Genomic DNA, 21,241 nt, shown 5'->3' with positions numbered 1-21,241 from the left:
CCTGTACTACTAATTATAGGTCTTACTTTGAATGTAGCAGGGTCAGTGGAAGCCAGATCGCTGCTAGACTGGAGTTTGTGCGTCTTGATAAGGAGATAGAGCACTGGACAGGTCGGCAGGTCAATCTTAAGACGAGCAATTAAAGAAGGAGGAAACTCAGCGGATTTTGCTATCCTAACCCATTTCTCGTTTTAAAAAACGAGATTTCTTCATGAACTCGCTAACGGAGGATAAACGATATAGTGAGGTATCTTGCAAGTGTCTTTCTGTTATTGCAATATCCAGCTGGTGTGGAATGACCACAAACTCCCCACCTTCATCACTTGTGGATAACCTTATTTGTTTAGAACTAATCAACTCTCGAACTTCCTTAATACCTTGCTTTTGTGCAAGAGAAATGTTAGACTTAGCTCTGTTCTCGCGAAATCGAGCTACCGTTTTATATATGTCGTTTGCAAAGAGCCGGAATTTCGCATCTACAGCTGGGTTAGCGTCTTGTTGTTTGAAGAACACACACGGGAAAGGTATCGCGAGACTTTCTCTGAGTGATCTTGGTCTCTTTCCCTGTTGCTAAAATTCGCTTTTCTGCGGAGTCTATCTTGAACTTCATGTAGGGCATAAGTAATCTTGCGCAAAACTACAGTTGAGATGGGTTGCGATGGAGAAAAAAAGAAATAAATTTGTTTAACAACCTCGTGTACAGCTTACCAAACTCGATAACATAGCAAATGGTCTAGCAACGCAAGAGAAAGAGAATGCAGTCTGCCAAGAACGATTTACTGCGGCAAATCACCTTTCAATGATGCTAAACACCTCACGGGTAAAACGTAGTTGCGAGGACGGGCAGTCGGTGCCTTTGTTTGTCAAAGTAAATAATTAACTGAATCGGGGTCCTAAGACCTAATCATTAGTCTTGGAAGATCTATGACATGTAAGCTAAAGTTAGTAAGAGAAAAAAGTAAGTTAGATCGTCGAGAAATAAGGGCGCTACTGAGCGCCTTCCCCAACTACATTTCCCCCACCTCACAACCCTAGAACGTCAGGCATCCTCGACTCCTTTCCTGTTTGTTTAGAACCCCATAAAAATCCACTTATAGCAAGATTTCTAAGATCTCAGGAACAGGTCTCCGAGTGTACTGCCTTCAACACGCTGATTATGATCTCTGTTTTGTTCATTCTTGACAAGGCTCGCTCATTCGTCTTTCCCTTTCCAAGCAATTCAGTTGTTGCCCCTTATTTCCGATCCACAGCTATGCTTTTAGGATCTGAACTATTTCCGAAATTTGTACGTACCACAAAATCGCAGTAGCCTTTTTTTTCCTCGAGATCAGTATCAAACTGCACACACTCTTGTCCGCGAATTCTGCTCGTCACTATATCGCAACTTTTCTAGAGCATGGTTCTAAAGAAAGAGCAGCACTTTTTTTCAAACGAGTTAGTGCGAAAAACACTAATTTTTCGCAGAAGACGAACACTGATATTACAAACAGATATGCAGATACTGTTGATTTCTCAAATGAGGTTTACTGTACGCCACATGTTGGAAATAGATATTATTACCCCGCAAGCGCCTATAGAGCACACATAAAGGCAGTGTATCACGAAATCAATGTTGGAATCTCAACACGAAGCGTAGCAAGGGTGTACTTCATGAATATGACCATTCAATTCCCATTAACAACCGGTGCTACATCCACCCTCCCAACGGTGCAACTTATTGGAGCTACATTAGTTGGACCAACTTGGATGAGAACAGAATTGCTACAAAGACATCCGTTCAACCAGGGATGTCCCTCACACTTTTGTGGATTAGGCGGAGTTCAGCAGGGTCACTTCTATAGTCGGGGGGCTACACTCTTATCCCCATCTATTTGTGGTGAGATCCCAACACCGTTCAATTTTGTGATATAGCACATATAGCAGTCTTTAACCATAACTGGTTGCATGTCTGCCGACTAATATCCAGCATACATGATTTATGATTCCGACAGTAGTATTTACACAGAAAGTACAACGGTAAATCATGTACACCTACTGAGAATATGTCATACCCGCAATCTGGAGCTGGACACCAACGTGCGTCAGTTTCCGTCATAAGATACCGACGAAGACTGAACTGCTCATATTTTTCTATTAAAGCTCTTCGTCCACCAACTAAGCTCCTGAATCAGAAAATCCATTTATTCTCACAAGAACAACAGAAATCAATGTGTTCAAATTTATCTTTTCTTGTGAGAAACCGCACCGTATATCTGAAGGATGTAGATGAGCAGCACATTCTGGACAAGATACTTCAACACGATTTTCCATTATTTCCATCTCGACATACTGACCAAGATAATTCAGAAACGTTCTGATTAAAATGGACGAAAACGTATTGATTACGGTGCAAACCTGCATAAGGCATAACCGACAACTCCTATGTTGACAACAAATGAGACGTGGAAAGTTGCTGGAAGGCTGCTGCATACAGCAAAGCGGACATTCGAGAATTCTGGCACCTCGCATTTGCTTCTAGTAAGAAGCATTAACCACAGAAGATGTTAATGCAGACAACATGCAAATGACATACAAAAAAAGTCATACAAGGAGAAAATTTAAGATACATTAGGATACGTCTCAACCCCAAAAATGAAATAATTTTTCGCGATTAGGAAATTTATCTGGTTCAAGATATGTTACGGATGGATGAAAAAAGAAGGCATTGAGCAGAACTTACTCTTTTCCCAACGAACTCCGATCTTTCAGCACCATCTCCTCGACTCTCAATTAATGAGAGGTTCGCTTTGTGGGCACTACTATCATAGTGGCAAATGTCGACGTCAATGCTAAGATTTCTAAAACAAAGCAATGTACAATTGAAAAATTATCCGTAGCATATACTAGACAGACGAATTTTCCTGAGAAACAGTATATCACGAAATCAAAGATGTTGAGGGCAAACTTTGACTGTGCCCATAGCAGAAACTGTTACGTATGTTAGCTATGACCAAAAAGTGCTTGCGTTCCTTTTTGCAAAAATTTCTCCATAAAAAATTATATTCAACTATGTATTTTCCATTGCCCTCGATGTTCTTTTATAATCGTTTATTTCAGATAACAAACTCCTACTTTTTCACTTAAAGCAACTCCAATAACGAAATAAACACTAGTCAAACGCGAGAGCAAGTATTCTGTAGTCATGCCATCCGAGCCGCAACAATATTTTGCGAGCAAAGAAAAAATTACAACTTGGATGGATTTGTTGCGCCGCACTAATACCTGAAAGGTAAAGGATTCACTTTCTTAATATTTTGATCTTTCTGCATGTACTTGTTGTACGTGTTTTTGGATTTTAACAATTACCATTAACTTCACTATTTCATAACAAAAACATCTTCCATTCATATTAGTAGGAGAAATGGTGGAAGCTAAATTGCTTCTGGGGATACAAATAGAGAACACAAGTATTATAAGCGACATGTTGGTGTATGACGTGAAGAGAGACATAAGCACCTAAGAATTGTATTCGACGCGTCATCAAAAAAGACGGGAGAACTTTCCCTTAGCGATGTGATTCGCAATGGAAAATCACTCGTTAACAAAATTCATGATATTTGTCTAGCAGTACCAACAAATACATTACACTCCGTCAGACTGAGGCTGCTCTCGCACAGATTTGAATTAATACAACACATAGAAACTAGTGTAGGTCCTTGTGGTTGGAGGACCCAACACTACCGCCAAATACCCAGAATATTGCTAAATATCGATTCACAAGGATACCCTTTGGTATAACTGCTTCTCCTAGTATTCATAATACGTCTATCACAGCGCATATGAAGTCTCTTATTACGGATTCCGCGAGATTGCACGCACTATCTACCTGGACATTATACTTTTACTTGTTGAAGATGAAAAAAACGCTATCGAGAAATAATGAGTTTAGAAGAGCATTTTTTGATAACTGATATGAACGTACGGAAACATGTTTCAAACTCTGAGTGTATAAACCAAAATATCGTGCTCGAAGACTGGCAACAAGGGGATTCAAAGAAATTTCTTGAAATCAGCTAAGATAGTGAAACCCATCGCTGTTCCAGCACATTTTTCAGAGAAACATATTCTAACTTAAAGGCAGCATACCACGAATCTGGGGTGGTACGGATTTCAGGTGGAGTATTCGTATACGGGGTCGTAGATTATGGAGACAGGGGTGGTTCCGCTCATCTCTTCCCGCATCACTGCAAACAGCCGCCTCCAGAATGCTGTTTTGTACGACGCTATCGATTGCAACGCTCCACCCCTTGCGCCGCCTCCGCCCTGCGATTCGTCGAAAATCAATTCGGACAGCGCCGATAGGCAGTAATGGACGCTACGCGTGCAAGAGTGGCGCGTTGCAATAGAAGGCATCGTACAAAACAGCATTCAGGGGCCAGCTGCTTGCAGTGATTCAGAGAGAGATGAGCGGAACCACCCCGATCTCCATAATCTACGACCCCGTATACGGATACTCCACCTGAAATCCGTACCACCCCAGATTCGTGGTATGCTGCCTTTAACGATTTATCGTCAGTCATATCAATTCATTCTAGGATCCACTTGGCACCAGTATGTGGTTGTTTGGGAATGCAAGCAACTCCACCATGGGAACATCTGATCTTATCAAATGGTTATTAAATCCCTCGGTAAACCCATGGATGGGTGGTGTTGGAGAGAGACTGGTTAGATCACTGCAAAGTGTATTGCAAAATTTGGCTCGCAGGAAGAAGCTTAGCCTTGTTAAGCTGTGTAGTAAGGTCTAAACGACACGAAGCACGGTGCAGTTGCGTAAGCGGATACGCTCGGAACGGCGAACTGGTCGATCCTAACCGCTCCGCTCCCCCATACCGCTTCAAGCGTAACCACTTATGTAACTGCGCTCTGCTTCATGTCGTTTTGACCCCAACTGTTTGTTAACCATGCAAATCGAGTAATCAATACCCGTCTCCTTACAAAACTCAATTCATCACCTTTAGAAGAAACTCCACTGAAATAGATCGATTCTCTGCAAGGATTTTCTGCATCACCTCAAATACTCGCTGCTCAATTTGACAACAAACACCCGCTTGCGTGATTCAAACTATGATCGAGAACCTAATCAAAGCTAAGGGCGGATGTGGCGTAGTCAGCAAGAGGTCTGCTGTAGCTACACGGTCGATGATTCCAAACCGCCCTAGTGCCAACCATGCCTTTCAAGTCATTATATAGGTCAACACGCGTTACAAAACGTCAACGTTTACGAATTCCAGTAAAACGCGTTGGAGCATCCCAAGTGGATTGATACGTATATGGATTGATATTTTTATTTTAAAAAAAGAACAGGGTTAAGGAGCTCTGTAATTTTCATAGAAATTGCGAATAAACTTTGGGGAATGTGAAACAAAGAATACTTGACAATTCTGAAAGAAGCGTTAAAAAAAAACCATTCTAAAACAACTCCGACATATCTCAAAATGAAAGCTAGAAGTGTGGAAATCGTTGTCGTTGAACAGGAATGCTGCCAAAGGGTAACTAGAGCTACATTAGACCACTGACATTAGTGCATGTTTCTGCGTGTCTGGCACGTTTTAGGACACCGTGCAACCGCGGTTCAACGTTGAGCCTTGTCGTCCCACGGGTACAAATTTTTGCGTTTTTACATGATCTATCTTGTATTTGTTGCTAATCGCGTAGTTATAAGACTTCTTTTTACTCTCATTCATTCTGCTTACAGACAGTTGATTGAGCTTGTCAAGTCAAAGATGAACGAATCTAAGTTAGACGATTTGGATAATAGTTTTGAAACACTACTCGATGAATCTGATGAGGAAACTACAGAAAATAGTTCCATCTTCAATTATGTGCTAATCCTGTTTGCGGATAAGGAGTCTGATTCGAGAAGTAATGAGAGATTGCCGGTGTCAGATAGTGAGAACAAGCAGACGAATGGTTAAGCGACGCAGAAACTCATGATGACTGGAAATTTTCTCAACAATTAGGACCACATGGTCAGTCACGCAGCTGTCACAAACCAATCGATTTTTCGAGCTACATTTGGAAAAGGAAATGTTGTCAGTATTTGTCAAAGAAACGAGCAAGCAGAGCAAAGAAAAGAATCCTACTTTATTGGATTATCTGTAGTGAATGAAAAAGCCAATTTTGCATTGGATGTTTCTTAAAGGCATCACCCACGAATCTGAGGTGGTGCAGATTTCAGGTGGAGTATTCTTATAAGGGATAGTAGATTGTCGGGAAGAGGGTGCTGTAAAAAGCGGCCCGGAAGATGCTTCGCATGCACAAGGCTGACGCGCTTCAATAGAACTCGTTGTAGAAAATAGCGCCCCGGAACGCTCGAAGCTGCATCTTCCGGGCGATTAGGAAGAAATGAGCGGGATCCCACCCATTCCTGCAATATACGATCCCGTATAGTCTTTGACCATCGGAAATCCATATCACGTCTGATTCGTGGGGAGATGCCTTTAAGAATGCACAAAAAGTGTGATTTGCAATTAACGCTTGAATTTGTTCTTTGTTTTCAAAAGGTAGGAACCCTTTGAGAAGGAAAAGTTTAAAGAAAAGTAGTTTTCCAAAGAAGGTTTGCTCTAAGAAACAGTTACCTCTCTATTTTTTTCTACCTCCTAGTCTTTTTGGAATTTTGATGGGACGAAATGGAAAAATGGTATTTGTCCCATCATTTTCCCATCAAAAATTTGGAAGAAGTGCGAGGACCTGGAAATCGTGCTGTGTAGCATCCCATAAATAAAATCCTCGTTCGCAACATACTGGAAGATGATTTGCTTCGCACTAAGTTACTCCGAGTTATTGGATTTCATTTAAACCATCAACTTTCGGCGCGCGACCGAAAATTGGGATTTTGGCAACTTTTCTCATTCGAGAAAAATGGGGAGGTGTTTAAAAAAAATCACCCATATATCCGGATAGAGTGACTGGGGGAACCCCTATGTGCAAAATTTTTCCTTTTCGGACCATGTGGTTCTCTCAAAGTTTAGATTGGATCAAATACAACAAAAGCCCGAAAATTTTGAATTTTGTCACACCAAAACTCCAAAAAGGAGGTGGAAAAAACGGCGATACGAATGTTTTTTAGAGTACGCCTTCTTCGAAAAATTACCCAACTTATTTCTTTTGGTCCTCGTATAACGAAGTTATTCGCGACCTCCCAGACCCAACAACATGCATAGAATCTGAGCCCCTTTAGTCACGAAATGCCATCAAATCCACTTCTAAACTGCTGACTAGAACTACTTTTTTGAAAGTGTTTTTAATTTTCTGTTTTGCGAAAATTTGACTCAGCCGGTGTCGAACCTGAATTCATAAAGAATGGTCTAATTTTCAACTGGCCAAGATATCGTACTCGAATCTGACAATACGATGTCGCAGCTTCGACACCCGGCTTAGTCAAGTTTCGCAAAAGAGTTAGGAACGTGAAACCACCCTTAAAAGATGAAGAATTTAATTTCGAGCAGTTTTCAGCAGTCCAGAAATCTATTTAATGGAGTTTGACGTCCAAAAAAGCTAAGATCGGTGCACAATGTTAGGTCTGGGAGATCGCAAATAACTTCGTGATGAGAGAACCTAGAGGAATACTTTGAGTGGCTTTCTATAGAAGATTTGCACAACAAAATAATCAGATCGTTGTTTCTTGAGACCTTCCAGTCTTTTTGCAATTTAGGTGGGACAAAGCTTAAAATTTTCCAGATTTTTTTTCGATTTATCCCATCCAAATCAGATAAATGTAACAAAAATCCTGAACGCAAATCTTTATAAGGGACTATCCTTGGAGATAATCTCGAGGACCTTAAATCAAACGCAATCGATCAACAGAATTTGCAATTATAAATACCACAAACTATATCCACAAAAGCAAAACCGCCAAAAATATCGCCTCAAAATAAAAGAAAAAAGAGTTTTATCGGTAAGAATGTTTTAGACGCTTATGATAGCGTCCAAAACATTTAGAACTATAGGATCCGCATCTGTTATCGGGCTGCGATATGCGACCATTGAATGGTTGAACGGTACCCTAAGCACATGGCCACCAAACAGCACGTTTAAACGTTGTTTCAACTTGGAATGTCAAGGAATTAGAATAATTTGAAAAGAAGTCGGAGCAAACAATATAAGCTATCAGTACCACCAAGCAACGACAAGATCAAGGAGAGACTGGAATTCATTCACAGAAATGAATCTGTTCCAATGGAAACAAAGTGCTTCCCCTTTCTTCCTGCAATTAGAACAATGAACTGCGTTGGTCAACGTGGCGATAAGTTGCCGTTACAAAAGTAACAATTTTTTTTCTGCGTGGTGAAAATCGCAGCAAAATCAATAGGCGGAGGAAAGGACAAACAGCAGCAGGAAGTCTACAACCTGAACTATTCCTCACCTACTCCGCTGACTGATTGTGTTGTGGGAATAGCATACCTCCTAGCTTTAGCCAGCATTCGATTAGTGCGCGTGAAAATTAATACATATTCTAATCTATAGGTCTGATTTGTGGTCCAAACAACGATTGCTGTCGTAAATTAAGACGCAAGACTGTCAAACACGTCGCAGTGGGCTGCAGTCCGCTATCACAATGCATCTGTGGGTTTCGTTAAACTTAGAATTCGCTCCATTCGTCTAACGTGCGTCAAAAAATCCAAATTTTTTAAGTATGATACAGGACACCAAATATTCTTTCCGGTGAGATCTACTCAAGGAGTTCCTGTGTGGACCATGTAAACGGATTGCTTTATCCCAACGAAACGGTCCCAGAACTAGAGACTGTAATTCATTACCTAAAATATTCTAGCTATCAATACTTCTGTAGTAGACGTCTTTGTGCAGGATGTCTTCTGCCTCTATCATCCTGCTTCCTCTATAGAGTAGGAGATATTCTCTTTATGGAGAAAGTTTATGAAATTGTCGAATGTATTGAATGGAAACCAGTCATAGTCATCCAATTGAAAATAGAAACTAACATCTTTAGTCAAAAGAATTATGTGGAACAACCTTCTCTGTACAGTACCCACACATTGGGCTACACAAACATCACGATAATATCATTGCAGAAACCTGCAGACTCGTTGCTGATGAAGAGACGTGCAACATCTGAATAAGAGTCCTTCATTTTATTGAATCACTTAAGGCACCGTTGGGAAACGAACGTAGAACCTAGCAAAACTTTCATGAATGTGAGAATAAAATCGTTTGTGGTTGCAGTGAAGGCGCTGCTCCGCTCCATCATTGCAACTGCTCGGATGGTAAATCGGTCGTATCCGAAGTGACTCGAATTATAGACTACCTATGAGATCACTATTTTTAGATCTAAACAATCCAAGCAATGAAATTGCTGAAAAGATAAATCAAGTAAAAATCTGCTGATACAAATACAAGATAATCTAAAATGTAATGCCGATACATAGATGATTGTTGCATTGTATGTCCAACACAAGCTGAAATGGACACTTGCTTCGATCTCTTAAATAAACAATCCCAGTACATAAAGTTCACGAGGGAAAAACCTAAAGACAATTGGCTGCCGTTTCTCAATGTCCAGGTCCATTTGTGTAGGGGAAATTGGAAAACAAAATGGTATCGAAAACCAAGTTGTAAGAACATTCTGATTCACTACCAATCGGCGCACCCTTACAGAACCAAAAAGTCAGTCATTGAAAATATGTTTAAGTTAGCGGCAACGGTTTCATCTGAGGCTCAAGGGCGCATTGCCTCCATGAACATGGTTTCTCATTCAAATGGGAGCCATGTAACTGAGCGCGGTGCCACAGAGTAGAACAAACAACAAAGATCCCTTTCTGCCTTCCTTTTATTTCGGATGACATGAGCAATGCAGTGCGAGCAGGCTTACGACAGGCGGGTCTGCAAGACTCAGTCAGAGTAGTGGACATACCGCCTCTGAACCTGAAGCAGCAGCTAGTCCGCAATCGCGCCTATGACAGACTTTGCGAGACACCAAATTGCATCGTTTGTCCGAACCGGAGGCAGGGTGATTGTGTGGTATCGGGAGTTATCTATCTAATCACCTGTCACTTATGTGGGGCTGAGTACATTGGCGAAAGAGGAAGATCACTATGTATCCGCGTCAAGGAGCACCTAGACGGACTCGTAAAATCAAAAACATCATCCCCTTTAGGTACTTATCGCAGACAGTGTCATGACAATACCACTTTCATAATAGCTGTCACGATCTTAGCACGCGAATCAGACGTTCTAGCGCGAAAAACATTGGAAGCGTTTTATATCACGGCCAAAAATCCAATCATGAATCGTAAAGAAGAATGCATCGCTGTGACCAACGAGCTGGCGCCATATCAGGACCTCTGCGGGTTTTGACCTACGGGGTCAGAGGCGGGGGCATCGTTACTAGTTAATATTAGCGGCGCAACTCTAACAACTGGTGGTCCGCTAACATCACGATTTCGTGGCTATCGAGGTGAGCGCTGGTCTGCTTTTCTGACGTTGCTTTTAAATAATCTGTTTGCTAAATCATATCTTGTCAGATGACGAGGCGTTTAAGAGAGAGCAGATTACACGTGTCTTTGATTTTTCCAGTCTCTGAAGAAGGCGACGACGCCGAAACGTTAGCCAGAATAAAGATCAATAACAATCTTGGTTCTGCTTAAAAAGTAGTACACAAGTAAAAATCGTTTTAGTGCTTGAAGGTGACGTGTTGGTCAATAGTATGTTCCTGAATTACCATGCAAACGCAAATTCACCAAAGGTCTGGGTGCCTTTAGCTGCGAACAAGGTACCGAAAAAATAAAAATATCGGTCTTTTATTCGCCGAAGCAAACACAGTTCGTCAGTGTGAATCATGCATGTTTACGGTGAAATGTGACCCCAGTATCTTCACGACAAAGCAAAAACTTGATTTCGATTCCGCTCTAATAGACATTGAGTGCTGAGGGTACAACATCAAAATCATCGAGATACCACTGAACGGAGCGCTAGTACATATGTACATATACATATACATATACATGTACATATACATATACATATACATACATACACACAGCCAATGAAGAATCCGTCTTCAAATTCAATACGGCCAGCGAAGAAAAGAGTCCTTCCTAAATGTTGCCTAAGTATAAATACAAGCCAATTAGTAGAACCGAAGCATGTTCGTAAACTTCATGCGTGTTAGTAAAGTAGTTAGTGCAGAACTGCTAGTAACACATGAAGTTTAAGTTTGCTATATAATTGCTGTTCTACTGTGTAAAGAACACAAATAACTGACCCTCTCCTTCAGCATCATTTAGACCCAAAAAATGCCTTGTTCCTTCGTAATATTTTCTTCTAATTCCTGTGAATCCTCAATCCATATTGTCTGCAAATGAATCCAAACCTGCCTTCATTCCTCGCCTATGGACATCCATACGAAATGTTGTCTGCCATCCTCCTTTTCTTCATCTCGATGGTTCCTCTTCGCGCGATACAAAAGGATTCCTTGGCATAGTCTCACCGCGCAATTTGGACATTACTGATTCAAAAATATCTTCGCCCAGTTGCATGTACTGACGAGCTGTATGCCATCCGGTTCCCGATGTTAGGTCAGAACAAAAAAACACGTAGAAAAAAAGAAATGTAAAAAAGCAGCATTAAGGAGGGACCAAACTAAAAAGTGCACGCACATCATCTCAAGGTACTATCCACACCCTACCACCCACTGCTTGCCTAATTTCGAGTGCAGTCTTTTCTAGGTAGATTATCTCGACTCGCTTCTGGCGTCCTCCCTATTCAAACCTCTTGAATAGGTGGCTCCCACGCTCTGCATGCGGCATAATAACCTCGAACATAAGCGTTGACATAGTTGTGGTCCCATCTCTGGATCTAGATCACATAGTTTGACCTGTCGAAAATCTCGTTAGATGCCGAAGATAGTCCCCTGAAGTGTCACTATGTTTCTATGGACAACCGATCAGTTACTTCGTACTGCACAAATTAAAGAATTTTTGAGCCACACATTAATGTGGAAATGTGCGAACTATTGTTCTCAAATACCTGTTCAAATAGTTGTACAAAGGTTTTAATCGTGAGGCCGTTCACACCCGTCAAACTGGTGTGATGACTTTCCTCAGTCCTGCTTAACTGATCCCAATATGGATGTCAGATACATATGTACACCTCAGACCTCGCATCCCACATTAAATATGGATTTCACATGTGGATTTATTGATTTATGATTCGTAGATGGATTTGGAAGAATCACCTTTTAAAAAAAAGTCGCAGAACAACAGGCACTTTAGGCGAAGGAAAAATCAGTTGAGCATGTGGACGAAGTTTTTCACTGAGTTGAGCGACTATTGCTTTTCTCAGCAATAACTTTGGTGGATGGGTACTACGCAAACGGGAATCACGAACTCTTGGGGGAATTTACACTGCAGACTCGCGAGAAAATCATAGGTTCGCTTTCACCTGTTCTATAGGAGAGGAGTCGGACAGTTCAATAACGTATGTACTGTTGACGACATTCTTTATCCAAACCTTGTTCGAGCTGATGGAGGCCAGATTACATTTTTCCGGATTTTTTTTTTGCGAAATTGTTAGAGTTCATTTTTGTGCACAACCTTACACTTCTTTCTGTGAACTCCAGTTCTGTGAATTTGTGCGTCATGACAAACTAGGATGTTTGTAAGTAAGAGTTTACGGAAAACTTCCTGCTTGCAGTTTTCGAATCAAAAGCATTCTATGGATAATCGAACACACTGCAATCTTTGGTTTTTTTTAAATGTTCTTCTTAATCCCACGTAGAAATTAATAGGCTAATAAAGTGGTCGATGCTATCGAACGTTCTGGAAGCCAATGTTTACCTCATAGATGGCGTATCGCCGCCAGCCTTCCGCTAGATAGAAGAAACAAATCAATTGCTTTGCGTTTAACTGTAAGTCACGACGGTCGTATATAAAGCACGAAGCATCACTCAAAAACAGGCAGCTGAACTGCGAAAGTGGACGTTATTTTTTTTTTGAAGCAAAGCTTTCAAGCCTGCCAAGCAGTCGGCTGAGGAAGTAAATTCCCTTCTTCAATACGGCAAGCAAAATAGTGATGGGAGTATGCTGGTAATATTTTATTTAGTATTTTTCACACGTGTTGACTGTGCTTCAAATGATGAGAAAGCCCAAACACGGCACAGGCCTGCACAAAGAAATCTATTCTTTTAATTGTTTGGATGAACTTCAGATTCACTGCCAATAGAGCTGAAAATTAGTAAATGTGAAATGTCTACTGACGAAAATGGAGATACCGACCTCAAGACAGAGATATAAGACTATATCAAAGTTAATATTTTGGATAAAATGTGATTATTCTGCGTGATTTTTCCTAATTCCTCCTCTTTTCATCCGTTCTACCCGAGTTATTTGCCCGCTTATTTCCTTCTGTCTTCTTGTTCTTTCTCTCATTCCGCGCACTTTTTTGTCAAGTCTATCTGTCAGTACTATATAACTGTCAATCGTGAAATGTAAGTTTTTTTTTTGCATCGCAACAGTTATTTTTCAAACAATTTGTATTTTTATAGCTGGGATTTCTCCTTTCTGCACCTGTAGAAATATTACTGTGAGATAGCATGCATTGCTATCTCACATTAGTAACTATGTTGAGTAACTTACATATACTTCATATGTTCAGAATTTCGAATCGAACAGATACGTGAAATGAACGACATAATACATATAGATATGGCCGTTAATGCAAAAAGCATAACTAAAAAGCACGTAGAATTCATCCCTGATTACATAGAATCTTCCTATACTATAGGGAGACAACCTCTGTGATGTTTCTTCTCCGACAATATTTGAGAAAAATGATTTTAAGATTTCGGTAGCGAGAAAGGACTGCGTGTGTCAGCGCTTACATCTTGGACAAATGTTGAGAGTGTCGGCTCAATTTGATCCTGATAAAGAAAATAAGAGATAGAAATGAAAATAACGAAGGTAATGAGAAGGTCAATGAGATTGTATACGTTTTGCAATTGAAGTGTTGTTACCTGTACGCTGTTTTAGCAGTCACTTAGTGTACGTTTAGGATCAGCGATTGAGCAGCAGTTATTTCTTCCATGGGATTCGTTTCGTGTTTTGAGCTGATTTTAAGTCGCCTTCTTCAAAAAGATTAATAGTTTGCATGGAAAATTTCAGCAACGTGTCGCTATCATTATTTGCTTGTATCCCCAGAAGCAATTTTCTTTTGATCACTTCCTTCTTTTCATTGGTGTGAGACGCTCACGATTGTTATGAAATTGTAAAAACTAGCAATGGTTTCTGTAACTCAGAAACATTTTCGAACAACAGAAGCAAAAACACCGGGAATACAACTGGGTCGGTGGGATCAATGTTCAGTGTTTAACTTAACTAAGCTTACATCTTTTCACATAATTGAGATCTGATCCCTCTATTGCAGTAGTACCAAATAGTTCTTTGGTGAGCTTTTCTTTACTCTGGATGGATTTCAGACTAGTAATTGCTCTAATCAAGATCAAATCATCAATACTTCAAGAGACCTTATTCCCGTGGTCTGATTTCAAAGGTAACATATCACGAAATTGACGATGTTGGGATCTAGGAAAAGATAGAGTCAGCGTTGCAGACTGTGAGTGTGATCACATTCAATTGTTTCCAATTTCCTTGAAAAACGGCGTGAAAAGGCCTTGGTGATCGGATTTCCCTAGGAGACACCTAGTAAAGTTCCGCATTTCGATACACCCCGCGTCTGTCATTGAGAAAAGAAAGAAACGGCGTCAGCACCCCACTCACTGTCCGCTTGCCGACAGGCGCGATGCGGTACGCTTGCGCTTGCAGATGTGGCACGTTACATAGGTACCTCACAGGGGAAATTCGATCGCAGAGGCCGTTTCCCACACCGTTTTCCGAGACAAATAAAGGATTTGGGCTTCATTGCGCTCGTACTCATGTTCCACACCCATAGCTCTACCTTTCTGTAGAAGTCCCGACATCGTTAATTTCCTGATGTTTTATCATAGAATGCGAGTATCAATGCGAACTATGCGAGCAACTTTCTCATGAGCAAAGTAAAAGAATGTGCGCGAAGGCAAGACTTTGATAATAGACAGCGATAATTCAACAATAAAAGAGGGGGATGTGCGCTTCGTTCGTTCTTCCATTTCTTATTTCCTTGGATTCATTTCATTTTTAGAATTTTATTTCATTGCTTTACTTCACTTCACTGTGGGTTTAATTACCCAGGTTTGAGATCGCTCACCTACTACGTCGAAGGAGCAACAAATAATTCGCCGCGTGGCAACGTCCCTAACATTTTGTGGTGCATCCGACGGGGCCGCAGGTACGCCTCCTTGCAATAGTTGTTTTTTTTTATCTATCAGAAGTTCTATCGATAAGAACCTATTGAAGTAAGAATTCCCCATCGATCAATAGCGCGCGAAAAATGAGTGGTCCCACTGCTTTGCGATCGCAAAAATGACTATTAACTCGTTATAAAAGTACACTTTTCAGGTGATAAAAAATACAATTCCGTTCTTTGCGAAGAAGTGCCTGTGCGAGTGTTGTGCGAGGAAATGACAACACTAAGGGAAAGTTCGAGAATTGTAACTGATACTTTCACAACTTTTACCAGTGTGGTTAATCAACTGGAAGTTTTCATTACTGATAATTATTAATAATTTCACAGGAGCAGTATCAGCAGATCCGAAATTACATCGAGAGTACCTAGATAGTGCTTGAACTAGCACAAGAACGAGTGATTAAATATGAATCCAAGAAAGTCGTTTTACAGGACCCTAATGATAGCACGATAGGAAGGACAGAAAGCACACAAACTGTAAGAGCAGACGTTCACAGCCAAAATCTATCAAATATGCAGAAGTTCAATCACCTTTGGCGGGTGCTTAAAGAAACACTAGAGAATCGATAGGACGATACTCTATAACAGATGAAAACTATACAGCACCAACTGAACTACTCCACTCCAAATATGGAGACAAGCCGGAATTGGTGCGCAATCTACAGTTACGATTAGAAAAAGCTTCGGCAAAAGCGCGCATGTCTATGAACAACGCAGGTTAATAGAATGCTTAATATCCGTTGCCGCAAAGCTTGCGCAAAACGGGTTGACTCTTAGGTGAACTTACGTGACGCAGGTCGAAATTTCAACCAGACCTCCAGCGACGACTGCTTAAACACTAGGTCCAGAAGGGTCACAAGAAAAAAGAAGGAAATTGGACTATACGCAACCTATTAGCCGAGATGGATGCGCTGATAAAAAGTGAAGAAAGGGTTAGCGAGATGCTCAAATAAGGCGAAGCATACAGATATAAGCTATCAACCATGCCCAACCAGAATTACGAGCAGAATAATATGGCAAAGTATGTATATTGTGGCGCAAATGACCATAACTCCGCAAATGCGAAAACATCACTTTTCATTGTGCCCAAAAAGAACCGGAGAGTCTGAGAATGAAAGAATAACCAGAGTGCAAATACTCAGAAAAGGACACCTCACCCTCGGGAACAAATTAAGCATGGCTTGACAAAATTAGCGAAATGCACAACAAGGGCTAGTGCACATTTAGAAGAAGGCACGGTGAAGAAAAAAACACCAAATGCTAGTAACTTTCACGTGAATACAAAGAAAGAACTGTTAGGAAATTCCAGGAGCCGACAGATCGTTTATCGAAAAGGAACTGGCCGATAAACTTGAGTTGCCTACCCTGGATAAAATCGATATAACAGTATGTACATTTGGGGCAAAAGTATCAGCAAAATATACTTACAATAGTACCATGCTACAAATATGGGACGATCATTACCAACGGTTAGATCTAGTCCTTCGCAAAACCGATAATATTTCTGCTAAAGGTAAACAAATAGCGCTAAACAAGGATGACTTGGATTATCTTGAGTAGGAACATATTCATCTCTCGAAAAGAGTCAGCAGGTCTGCTGTGAGACAAGGAATCCTGGTGTGTGACCAGTTACGACACCATATTACTAGACGAAAACTAAAAAGAGAGTTGAAAATGACACAACTTGCAATTTGATAGAGAGTGTGAATGACATTATCTTTCAAAATGACGACATTGATAATTGGGAACGATACTGGAGCATTGATTCAGCAGGAATGGAGGAATTCCCGGGACCCACGTCGATAGAAAAGGCCTCAGATGCGAAGAAGGTTCAACGATTTTTGACAATACCATCGAAAAGCGAAACGACGGCTATTGTGTCAGGCTTCGATTCAGAGAAAAATATACTGTGTTACCAGACAAATACAACTTGGCATTTGGGCGCTTGCTCAGAACGCTCGCTACGCTACGCGGAAAGCCAGAACTTCTTCAGCAATACGAAAATGTATTTCAAGATCAGCTAGATAAAGAAATCATCGAAAAGGTTCCAGAGCTTAGCAAAGAAGCCGTGCGACTGGTATATTACTTGTCCCATCAAGCAGTATTAACTTCCCAGAAGGAAACGACAATATTAAGAGTGGTTTTTGACGCATCATCACATTATCGAAAATATCCACCACTAAATGAAGTCCTGGATCAAGGCTCAAACTTCCTCCCTGATCTCTCTGGAATGCTATTACGGTTACAATTAGTCCCTTATCCAGCAATTGCAGATTTTGAGAAGGAGTTTCTGCAAGTACGTCTCAATGAGCAATACAGATGTGCGACTAGGTTCTTATAGGTGCGAGATACCACAAAATTACCGGAAGGAGAAAATTAGCTAGTCTATTTACCAGGGTAACCTTTTTTTTTTAACGTTTCTCCCTTATTCTTAGCTGGAGCTAGGTGCGATTTCACATGCAAAATTATGTCCAAGATCAATGCGCAGCGACCCAAAATCAATGAACTTAGTGTGAAAAATTACTATACGAAAACCCTCCACAACGGTTTACCACCTCAAAGTGGCGTGGAGGTGACTCCGGGCGTCGAACTGCGATGAACAGCGGAGGTTAGTCCTCCGGCAGGGTCTCCCAAGCTGAGAAGGAGTTCGACACATCCGACATTCCGACTTCTCGGAATCGGAAGCCTAGCTAAGAGTAAACCACTGCTAAGAGTCACCACAGCAAAATATCGCAAGGTGGCTCCTTGATCCATATACGTGGGCGACGACCTGTGGTGAAAGCTAAGCTCGCCGTGGCAGGGCTGCTTAGTTTGAGGAAAACTCTTTTTGCCACTCTAGCAAAATCACTGTCTCAGTACCCTGCACACTGGGCCCTACCGTCTCACACGTCGGACGGTATGGCCACCGGCGAGAGCGATCTCAGGTTGCTCAGGACGTCTTTGATTCTGGACCAAGGCGACACATGCACGATTCGCCACGGAGACTGTCTTAGACTTTGTACTTACAATGCGAGAACGGGTCCACAGACGCTGACCCGGATGCTCTTCTCGGAGCTGATGACTGGCGGTACACTTATTGTGCTGAGAACGTTCCGTCGCAAAATGTAGGCGGTGTTGGTTTTGTTGTGCACCCATCTGTCGTCCATCTTGCCGATTCTCACGAGATCCTGTCACTTCGTCTGGCAATTCTTCGTCTTCACCATCTGCACCAAAAACACATCAGTATAATCAACTGCTACTCACCAACATCAGCAGCTGATGAATCCGAATCGGACGCGTTTTACGAAAAGCTGGAAGAAGTGATCCGCAACGAGAAGTTTTTTTCTAAAAATTCGTGTCGGGAACTTCAACGCAAACTAGGAAAGGCTACACAAGAGGAGTACAGGATCGGAAGATTTGGACTAAGAGGCCAGAATGAAAGCGGCAATCGTCTCGCCGGACTCTTTTCCGCCTCTCGCCTCTTTCTGGGAATTCTCTTTTCATGAGGAAAGATCCTCGTCGGTGGACATGGAAATCGTCCAATTGTGCGATTCGTGCGAAGATCGACCACATGCTCACCAACCGGCGGTGGAGTCTACTTGACGTCTCGGTAGTACCATCCTTTTGTAGTGGTTCTAATCACCGTCTCCTTCGTGCGAAAATACCACTTAGCCAGACGATAGAAAAGAACATCTAGTATCAGCAACGAAATAGAAAAGAAGTGATCTTCAACGACTGCGTACTCGAACACTCCTCGCACAAGGTGACCGGCGCATCGAAGAGGACCCAAACCTGGACCAGGAGATGCTGCTCAGAGGATTACGAGCTTGTGCTGAATGTGCCTCGAAGCCGCGCACGACAAAGTTGCATCAAATTTCAAAGACCACCAAGGAATTGTTGGAAAGAAGAGGGACTTTGAGGCTTGATCCAAATGCATCGCACATTGAGCGGTAAGCTGCTGCAGAAAAACTTTACAGAAGGATCTTCCAAAATACAGGCAGAAGAAGATTCTAGAAGCAGCACAAAGAAGGACGAGTCCAAAGAACCTCTCGAACCTTCGTTCTGCGAACGACATCGTTCTCTTGTCAAGCAGTACCAATGAAGCAGAAACGATGTTCAACGAATTGAACGAAGCAGGGAAGAGAATAGGACTGCGAATAAACAGATAGAAGACAGTTCATGAAGAACGCCCAGTGCGAGAACGGAGGAGCACAACTTGAAAGCTCCTAAATCGTGGAAACTTCGTCATACGTATACCTCGGACGTTCTATGAACATGGAAAACGACTTGAAGGAAGAACTGAATAGAAGAATGAGAGCAGCATGGGCAGCATTCGCACCTGTCAGGGAAGCTACGGACCAAGATCTTCGTGCCCACCTGTTCGACTCGACAGTCCTTCCAGCGCTCTGTTACGCGGCGGAGACGTGGGCAGGCACCGCTGCCACGTCTAGGAAGTTAATTACTACCCACAGAGCTCTTGAGAGATACCTTCTGAAGTTTAACCGGTGCACACAAAACCTAGCCGGCCTTCGCAGGTCCAACTTAAGAGGAATGTCTTCGCGACCCAGCGGAATATATATCGAAAGCAAAGCATAGATGGGCCGGTCACATTAAGATAAGAATCGACGATAGATGGACTAAAGTAGTAAAAGAGGCTAAAGTGGATCCCCCAAGATGCTAAACGCCCTCGAGGGAGGCCGCCAATGAGATGGGGTGACGTGTTCGCTACACGGATGGACCAGCTGAAAACTCAACTGGATACGGCTCAAGGACCTCCTCAACGTCACTCACGAAACTTGATAACAGATTGGATGACAATGGCAAAGGTACGAAAAGAGTGAAAAAGATGCTGAGGAACGCACGTCCATTGAAGACGGGCCATCTAAGTATCTTAGTAAGTTTACGTAGACAATCTCTTGCTCACCGCTAACACTTCTCAGGACATATTAAACAAATCACAGGGTGCATAAAAGATTTTTAGGAACGCGAATATGAATTTGCGAGAGTTCCTCCCTAACGACGCCGACTTGCGAGAAGTCATCCCGAGCGCAAATTATTCTAGCAAGGAAATGCAAAAGATTTTAAGCATTACGTGAGATTCATCAAGTGATTACAGTCATCACTCCTGGAACTTCCCGACAACTGAAAAAGTGAATAAGCGCAATATAACTAGATAAATAGCATTCATATACAATCCCTTAGGATGGTTGTTTCCTCTTTTAGTGCAAGCGAGACTTTTTCAGGTACTGTGGAAAGACGGGTATGACTGGAACCAAGAGTTGTCCGAAATAGGGAAAAAACAATGGGATCATCTAATTATGGAGACCAATATCTTCGCATCATGTCCCCGCAGTCTGAGTATAACAGCCACTGCCAACTCGCTGTTCAGACGGCAGCCAAACCGCGACGGCTACTTGCGCTTACCTAATTACGGGAAACTCCTCGTTACCCATGACGAAATCTAAACTACCATCAATAAAATCAAAATAACAATACAAAAGATGGAAGTAAACGCCCTCACGATGGGAGCTCACGGGAAAGCAAGCAAAGTCGGTGCTAGAAGCGTTACCAAAGGACCTTAGATGCATTGACCATATGTTTCTCTTTTCCGACTCGCAGATCGTCCTGAGCTGGGTTAAGAAATCACAAAATACAAGCTAATGAGGAGTCCTGGTGAATAATAGAATAAGCGAAATTCGGTCTATTAGCTCAGCGATCAAAGAAAAAGGACCAAAAGTTCTTTTTGGATATGTAATAACGAATGCTAATCTTGCAGATGCAGCTACTAAGGGTTTGTCTAAAAATCAGCTTTTCGAGCATAGATGGTGGACTGGTCACGAATTTTTAGCGACACCACTCCCAAAATGGGAAACCAGACTTTTTGAACCGTCCGAGGAAATCCCTTATTAAACCCAAAAACATCCCT

At 41.8% G+C, this 21,241-nt stretch overlaps 1 protein-coding gene across 2 annotated transcripts in view; it reads right to left on the bottom strand.

The window, feature by feature from the left end:
• The window catches only part of RB195_024071 (uncharacterized protein), a gene marked incomplete at both ends in the record, with an annotated part of 82,445 nt that overhangs the window by 37,209 nt on the left and 23,995 nt on the right, over positions 1-21,241 (bottom strand). The window contains 7 exons of one of the 2 annotated variants that reach the window (XM_064211729.1): positions 2,052-2,162; positions 2,246-2,328; positions 2,395-2,514; positions 2,720-2,837; positions 9,051-9,111; positions 9,175-9,304; positions 18,343-18,539. In XM_064211729.1, coding sequence (XP_064067611.1) covers positions 2,052-2,162; positions 2,246-2,328; positions 2,395-2,514; positions 2,720-2,837; positions 9,051-9,111; positions 9,175-9,304; positions 18,343-18,539 — 820 coding nt within the window. The remainder of the gene's footprint in view (positions 1-2,051; positions 2,163-2,245; positions 2,329-2,394; positions 2,515-2,719; positions 2,838-9,050; positions 9,112-9,174; positions 9,305-18,342; positions 18,540-21,241) is intronic. The other variant, XM_064211731.1, reaches the window with a different exon arrangement.

Source organism: Necator americanus, chromosome X (genome assembly GCF_031761385.1).
Source record: "Necator americanus strain Aroian chromosome X, whole genome shotgun sequence".
NCBI classification, from domain to species: domain Eukaryota; kingdom Metazoa; phylum Nematoda; class Chromadorea; order Rhabditida; family Ancylostomatidae; genus Necator; species Necator americanus.
The sequence above is the reverse complement of the archived record's forward strand: the minus strand, read 5'-3'. Positions and strand labels throughout refer to the sequence as shown.